At 44.1% G+C, this 8,617-nt stretch overlaps 1 protein-coding gene across 3 annotated transcripts in view; it reads right to left on the minus strand.

Annotated features, from left to right (window-relative positions):
• Window positions 1–8,408, minus strand: part of SF3B1 (splicing factor 3b subunit 1) — a 49,340-nt gene extending 40,932 nt beyond the window's left edge. For all 3 annotated transcript variants that reach the window (XM_025404068.1, XM_025404071.1, XM_025404070.1), the window contains exon 1: window positions 8,290–8,408. In XM_025404068.1, coding sequence (XP_025259853.1) covers window positions 8,290–8,317 — 28 coding nt within the window. In that variant the 5' untranslated portion in view covers window positions 8,318–8,408. The remainder of the gene's footprint in view (window positions 1–8,289) is intronic.
• Window positions 8,409–8,617: the final 209 nt, after the last annotated feature.

Consider the following 8,617-nt stretch of genomic DNA (forward strand, 5'->3'; position numbering starts at 1 on the left):
TTTTTTTTTTTTTTTTTTTTTTTTTTTTTTTTTTTTTGAGACAGAGTCTCGCTCTGTCGCCCGGGCTGGAGTGCAGTGGCCGGATCTCAGCTCACTGCAATTAATAGAGACGGGGTTTCACCGTGTTAGCCAGGATGGTCTCGATCTCCTGACCTCGTGATCCGCCCGTCTCGGCCTCCCAAAGTGCTGGGATTACAGGCTTGAGCCACCGCGCCCGGCGAAGACAGGTTTTAATAACACTGGGGTAGGCCGAGCATGGTGGCTCACGCCTGTAATCCCAGCACTTTGGGAGGCCAATATGGATGGATCACCTGAGGTCAGGAGTTCGAGACCAGCCCGGCCAATATGGTGAAACCCCATCTCTACTAAAAAGACAAAAATTAGCCAGGTGTGATGGTGCACGCCTGTAGTCCCAGCTACTCGGGAGGCTGAGGCAGAAGTATCGCTTGAACCCGGGAGGCGGAGCTTGCAGTGAGCTGAGATCTTGTGACCGCACTCCAGCCTGGGAAATAGAGCGCTCAAAAACAAAAACAAACAAACAAACAAAAAACACTAGGGGGTAAACATCTATATCTAGGAATAGGATTGCTGGATCCTACAGTAAATGTTTACCTTTATAAGAAACTTAGCCTTTTTGATGGATTTACTTCCCCAAGTTTAAGAGCAGAGCAGAGCAGAATGTGTAACAGATAAAGAAGAATTTTGAGAGATGAAATGGAGGAGAGAGATATTAAGGGAACAAGTAAGATAAAGAGAAGCTGAGATAAGTGAGATTAGTAAAATTTCAATTCTGTGGTAGTAGAAAAAGGAGTACAGAGGTAGAAATAGGTGATATGGATTACCTAACTACCTGATTTTCTGGATGAAAGCCACATTTCTGTTCCCTGCCTCAACCTCTCCCCTACTCCCATCTTTAGTAAAACCCACTCACTGGGGGTAGGGTAGGGATATATGCTAGGACTCTTAGCTATTGATTATGAAATCTTAAAAAGAAGTGATTCCCTATCATGACAGTATATTTAGAATCCTAAAATTGAAGTTACGGGTAGTCCTTAAAATCCTGAGTTGTCATATCCAAGTGTAGTTTTTAAAAATGTCTTAAACAAGAGATCAGAGCACTTAGTGAAGTGTTTATCAGACTTGCATTTACCAAAGAGCCATGCTAAAGGAAAAGTCTTGACGGCATATTGTCAAAAATGAGGTTTTTCTTAAATTGGTCATCTTATTTTTAAGATATGTGTATAACTGCGTGTCATACAAAACAGGTAGCAGTTAGGCTTGTTAGAAAAATGAAGAGTAGGCCAGGCTTGGTGGCTCACGCCTGCAATCCCAGCACTTTGGGAGGCTGAGGCAGGCAGATCACCTGAGGTCAGGAGTTTGAGACCAGCCTGACCAACATGGAGAAACCCCGTCTCTACTAAAAATACAAAAGTAGCCAGGCGTGGTGGCGCATGCCTGTAATTCCAGCTACTCCGGAGGCTGAGGCAGGAGAATCGCTTGAATCCAGGAGGCAGAGCTTGCAGTGAGCCGAGATCACACCATTGTACTCCAGCCTGGGCAACGAGAGCAAACCCCCGTTTCAAAAAAAAAGAAAAAAAAAAAAAAACTGAAGAGTATATTTATTGACATTAAAATTATGGTGGGGGGAGAACCAGAATGTACAAATCCTTTTTAAGATTTCCTTCCCAGGGCCAGGCGCAGTGGCTCACGCCTGTAATCCCAGCACTTTGGGAGGCCAAGGCAGGCAGACCACGAGGTCAGGAGCTCGAGACCATCCTGGATAACATGGTGAAACCCCATCTCTATTAAAAATACAAAAAAATTAGCCGGGCGTGGTGGTGGGCACCTGTAGTCCCAGCTACTAGGGAGGCAGAAGCAGGAGAATGGCATGAACCCAGGAAGTGGAACTTGCAGTGAGCCGAGATCGTGCCACTGCACTCCAGTCTGGGTGACAGAGCAAGACTCAAAAAAAAAAAAAAGAAAGCTTTCCTTCCTGGCCGGGCATGGTAGCTCACGCCTATAATCCCAGCACTTTGGTAGACGGAGGTTGACCTGACGTCAAGAGTTCAAGATCAGCCTGGCCAACATGGCGAAACACTGTCTCTACTAAAAATACAAAAATTAGCCGAGCATGGTAGCTGGTGCCTGTAGTCACAGCTACTCAGGAGGCTGAGGCAAAAGAATTGCTTGAACCCGGAAGGCAAAGGTTGCAGTGAGCTGAGATCACACCATTGCACTCCAGCCTGGACGACAGAGTGAGACTCGGTCTCAAAAAAAAAAAAAAAAAAAAAAAAAAAGGATTTCCTTACCATGACTAGCACAACCTAAACCTGAAGTATGATTTCAGAACTATGCTCATACCTAGAGTCCATAATTTTCTGGGTGCTTCCATTGCTTGTGGGCCCCCTAACATCTTGATTGCAGCAGTAATGGGAAGGAGGGAACCAGTTTTGACTGCCATTTTCCCCAATTCCTCCAGACTGTGGGAAACCACAGGACAAAGGTTCTGCAACAAATGAAGTGCAAGGAAAAAGAAAGAGACAGAGGAGGAACCTATGAACTGAAAAAGATTTACGAGATAAATCACTCAATCACAATGTACTGTGAAATGAAAAAGATGTAAGAGAAACCAACCAATCAAAATGTATCAGTTTTCTTGGCAGCCTGACTGAAACTGAAAAACAAAGTTTAAAAGAATGGGTAAAACAGAACATTGACTAGATATTTTATTATTTTAATTTTAAGTGTAATTATAGTATTATCTTTTTAAGTCCTTACATTTTAGAAATACACACTGAAATATTTATGGATAAAGTGGTACGTCTAATATCTCCTTCAAAATAATAGGAAGAGTAGAAGGGACCAGTGTACCAATTAAACAAACTTGGCCTAAGCTTGGAACCGTTGAAGCTAGGTGATAAGTATATGAGGGGTTCATTTTACTACTCACTGTACTTTTTTGTTTTGTTATTTTGTTTTGAGATGGAGTCTCACTCTGTTGCCCAGGCTAAAGTGCAGTGGCATGATCTCGGCTCACTGCAACCTCCACTTCCCGGTTCAAAAGATTCTCCTTGAGCCTCCCAAGTAGCTGGGATTACAGGCACGCACCACCAAGTCCAGCTAATTTTTGTATTTTCAGTAGAGACGGGGTTTCACCATGTTGGCCAAGCTCAAACTCCCGACCTCATGCAATCCATCTGCATTGGCCTCCCAAACTGGGATTACAGGCATAAGCCACCATACCCGGTCTGTTGTTTTGTTTTTTTGAGATGGAGTCCTGCTCTGTTGCCCAGGTTGGAGTACAGTGGCATGATCTCGGCTCACTGCAAAGTCCACCTCCTGGGTTCAAGCAATTTTCCTACCTCAGCCCCGCTAGTAGCTGGGATTACAGGTGCACACCATCACGCCCAGCTAATTTTTGTATTTTTTAGGAGAGACAGGGTTTCGCCACGTTGGCCAGGCTGGTCTCAAACCCCTGACCTCAGGTGATCCACCAGTCTCAGCCTCCCAATGTGCTGGGATTATAGGCATGAGCCACTGTGCCCAGCCATTTTGTTTTCTAGAAACTGGGTCTGACTCTGTCGCCCAGGCTGGAGCACAGTGGCCCCATCATAGCTCACTGCAGCCTCAATCTCCTGGGCTCAAGAGAGATTCTCCCACCTCAGCCTCCCAAGTAGCTGGGACTACAGGCACACACCACCACACCTGGCTAACTTGTATTTTTTTTTTTTGTAGAGACAGGGTCTTACCATATTGCCCGGCCAATCTTGAACTCCTGAGCTCAAGCCATCTGCCCAGGCATGCCACTGTGCCAGCCGCTCTCTACTTTTCTGTATGTTTGCAGTCTCAAGCAATCCTCCTGTCTTGGCTTCCCAAAGTGCTGGGATTATATGCGTGAGCAACCCCTGGCCTCCTGTATTTTAAAACTCAGACCTACATATCAAACTCTTGAGAAAAACAACTCATACCGCTGATAGCAGAAGGTCACATCTGATACAACTATTTAACTGCTCCCCACCAATTCTGTCCCTCTGATCTCCCCTCCTGTGCCTTTTCTTTTTTTTTTTTTTTTTTTTCCTGAGACAAGAGTTTCACTCAGTCGCCCAGGCTGGAGTGCAGTGGCGTGATCTCAGCTCACTGCAAACTCCGCCTCCTAGGTTCAAGCGATTCTCCTGCCTCAGCCTCCTGAGTAGCTGGGATCACAGGCGCACGTCACCATGCCCGGATAATTTTTTTGTATTTTTAGTATAGGGGGGTTTCACCATGTTGGCCAAGCTGGTCTGGAACTCCAGACCTCAAGTGATCCGCTCACCTCAGCCTCCGAAAGTGCTGAGATTATTGGTGTGAAACACCGTGACCAACCCTTTTCTTCTTTCTAAGCCTTAGATCATGCTAAACCCAACTTGTAGCACTTCTTCCTCCTTGATGCTTCTTTATTTTTCATTTTTCATCTGGATTATGTTCAATGTTCTAATCACTGCTCATTACACATTACAGAGATACTGCCCTCAGATGTTAAATCTCTCACCTACACCTTTTAGTGTGGTCCCTAAGTGATATCTATTCTCCTTCAGCCAGACATAACTGGTGAACAAGTATTTCCCAAATACGAGACTTCTAAAAGACATCACAGAAAAACAGGAAGTATATTCTGAATCCCAACCCTCAACTTTTTCATTAAACAAAACTGCAACAGGACAACTAACTATAATACAAATCATTTTACTGAGCACTACAAACAATACTGATAAATTGATTCCCAAATGATTAATTCTATTTAAAAAAAAAATTCAGGGCCAGGCATTGTGGCTCACACCTGTAATCCTAGCACGGTGGGAGGCCAAGGCAGGAGGACTGCTTGAGCCCAGGAGTTCCGAGATCAGCCTGGGTAACATAGCAAGATCCCATATCTAAAAAAAAATTGTAAAAATTAGCCAGGCATGGTGGCACACGCCTGTAGTTGTAGCTACTTGGGAGGTTGAAATGGGAGGATCGCTTGAGCCCAGCAGTTGTAGGTTAAGTGAGCTATGATCACGCCACTGTACTCCAACCTGGGCAACAGGGCAAGACCCAGTCTTAAAAATAAACACAGGAAGGCCGGGCGCGGTGGCTCAAGCCTGTAATCCCAGCACTTTGGGAGGCCGAGATGGGCGGATCACGAGGTCAGGAGATCGAGACCATCCTGGCGAACACGGTGAAACCCCGTCTCTACTAAAAAGTACAAAAAAACTAGCCGGGCGAGGTGGCGGGCGCCTGTAGTCCCAGCTACTCGGGAGGCTGAGGCAGGAAAATGGCGTAAACCTGGGAGGCGGAGCTTGCAGTGAGCTGAGATCCGGTCACTGCACTCCAGCCTGCGTGACAGAGCGAGACTCCGTCTCAAAAAAATAAAAAATGAAATAAAATAAAATAAAATGAAAATAAAATAAAAATAAAAATAAACCCAGGAAAAAAAAAATACATCAGCAAGATACACAATAACAAAACTATAACTATTCCAGCCACTCATCAAGCAAAGAATTAGGGAAAAAACTTTTTCAGCTTGGTGATGTACCAAAAAATCTAATTCAAAGGATTAGTGGCAAAACAAGCTGATACACAGGATTTTTGATTAACCCATTTTTCCCCTTACAAAACAGAGAAGAGTATGTGTTCCCTATTTGTTTGCCAAAGTCAGCAGTATCTGAAGAACTGCTGGATGGCAAGATTATGCATATTCATAACCATACACCTGACACAATTTAATATGCGGAAAGATCTAAAAGATTTTATCTGATTTGAGTAAGTCCAGCTCTTTTTATATTTCAATCCTGGAAAGCATAAGCCACATTGGCCAGGGTAAAATATAATCAGATTGGTTAAAGAGGATGTGAGGCCTGATCCTAATAGAAATGTTTGAAAGGGTTCAGGCATTGTGGCTCATGCCAGCAATCCCAGCACTTTGGGAGGCCGAGGTGGGAGGATCACTTGTGGTCAAGAGTTTGAGACCAGCCTGGCCAACATGGCGAAACCCTGTCTCTAAAACTACAAAAATCAGTCAGGTGTGGTGGCGCATGCCTGTGATCCCAGTACTCGGGAGGCTGAAGCAGGAGAATAGCTTGAACCTAAAAGGCGGAGGTTGCTGTGAGCTGAGATTGCACCACTGCACTTCAGCCTGGGCAACAGAGCAAGACTCTATCTCAAAAAAAAAATAATAAAAAAAAAAATAAAAAAAAAATGTTTGGAAAGAATATGACAGCAAAATAAATAAATAGTAACCAGTTTATCTCAATCTTGGAGCTAAGTAGAAGAGAAAATCTTAACACAATAGACTAAGCAATATAACATTTATACTGAGTGCTATGGCAGCACTGCCCCTAAAAGCATTAATTCTGCTTCAGTTTATCAAAAATGGCTTAACAAGAGAAAACAGTGATGGACCATGAATAATTAGAGTTCCACCAAGAAAATGTCATTAGGAAGGAAGCAAGAAGCTATGTCAGTATTATGTGTATTTCTACTAAACATTTATTATCCCCTGACTTATAACCCATAGGGATGGGCACAGACAGTGTTCAAGTATTGAATGTTCTGCTATTTTCTTATGGCATCACTTAATTCACATTGATAGAATAATCTCAAAAATAACAAGTTTGGACAATGAATAGCAATAGACCAAAGCTTTTAGCTGGGTTTCTAAAAAATTCAGGAAAACTGATCAGAACTTTGATTTTCCTGTTTGAGAGCATCTTATGCTACCAATAAATATCAAAGCTATACTATCAATATCCCCAAATGAATAACCTCCTGAATGAACAAAAACAGCACATCTTTATATTTTCTACTTATTTGCAAAAGGTTATATTGGAGATAGTCTAAAGAAAAATAATAAGGCCTAAGAACACTAAGAGAGCATTTAAATCCTAAATACCTAAAATAATACTGGTATTAAAGCCATTGCCAATTCATTAGCATGTCTGATAAACAGCAGAAAGCTGGACTTCAGGTCCTCTGGGTGACCCAAAGATTCAAAGCCATTCATATTCTGGTCCTAAACCAACCTTTACAGATTCATTTATTTCTTCTCTCCTTGCACCCACTGTTCCTGCCACAGTGGACTACTACTCAAACACACCTTTCACGATTCAATACCTTGTTACAAGATGTTCTCAGGCTCAGATGTCCTTCCCGATTTAAAACTGATCCTTTTAAAACAGGGACATGTAACCTCTTCAGTGAAATAACCCTAAGCATAATAATTCCCTTATCCAGGTTCCCAGAACATGTTGTTTGTTCTTCTACTTAAGCATGCATTTGGCCTCATGAGAGAATGAGGACATACACATCTGTTTCCCCTACCTGACTGTAAAATTTTGGATGGCCTCAGTCTGTTACCTCTCACAGACTAATACCGAGCCAAATACCCAGAAAGAACATATGAAACAAAAGTGAATTAGAAGTCTCGTTCTCAGTGAAAATCTCGGATTCCAAGTCAGAAATCAAAGAATGCAGTTCCAACTTCCCATGCCTCGTCTTCTCTGAAAAGTGATCCCGTTTCCTGTCATCTCTGGATATTTCCTAATGAACTCCAGTCTATTCCCAACGTTTTCCTAATTTGCACACTCTGCATTCCATAAAACGATCAACTAGTTTGAAAGCTTCGGCCATTAATGAAAGTAATTTATCTTTTCCTTTTCCATCTGGCTCTTCCAATAACCAGTCTCCAAAGAAAAAGATCAATATTATACTAAAAGTGACTAAGGGAGGGAAAACAACTACCAGATTTTATCCCCAAATCGTTTCGTGCAAGAAAAATAAGCAAGTAACACTGACGCTTGAACACACACGGGGGCAGGAGTAATGGAATCTGGGTTTAACTAAATTCGATTCAGTCCTGCCGGAAAAGTGGCTGCCGTATTTCAGTGCTTTTCTGACCCTCTTCTGCATAAACTATGCGGACGACACTGTCGACAGGCGAGTGAGACTTTCTCCCCACGCCCGCTTCTCAGATCCCTTGCCCACGAATCCTACTGAGGAAGCCGCTTAAACGAGGCCCTCTGGTCAGAGAAGAGAAGCTACTCTGAAGTAGCAGGTCCCAAACACCGAACAAAGCGCCTGTCGGGGGTGTAAGAGGAGGACGCCATTACGCGGGGCAGTGGCCTGCGCCGCTGCCGCGGAGGAGACGACCCTTGGCCCCGAAACGCGGGCTCGGCTCCCATGAAAGAAACCATAGGAAAAGGCAGAATCCTAGGAAGAAAGGCTCTTAGTAGGCTAGCAACCAAGAAAACACGTAAGCAGGGAAAGACCGCTTACCTTCGTGAGTCTTGGCGATCTTCGCCATTTTGTCCACTCGAACACACTGACGGAACTGGCGCTCCCAAGAACTTCCGCTCGTCGCCGCCGCCACGGAGAAAAAAAATAGCTGGGGGCTGCATTCTGCGCGTGCGCCAAACAGGAGCGCGCTCCGTCGGGTGACACGTGACACAGCTGCCACCTAGAGGGAACCGCGAGGTGCATTGTGGGTGGGGGAGGAGTCACGGTTGGGACCTGAAGCCGCCTGCGTGGTGACCCAGGAAATCCTCGGGCTAAGCCGTAAGGTCCTTAAGTGAGTAACTTTGCCCTGGAGGAAAGTGGCTTCTAC

The sequence above is a fragment of the Theropithecus gelada genome, chromosome 12, assembly GCF_003255815.1.
Source record: "Theropithecus gelada isolate Dixy chromosome 12, Tgel_1.0, whole genome shotgun sequence".
Taxonomy (NCBI): domain Eukaryota; kingdom Metazoa; phylum Chordata; class Mammalia; order Primates; family Cercopithecidae; genus Theropithecus; species Theropithecus gelada.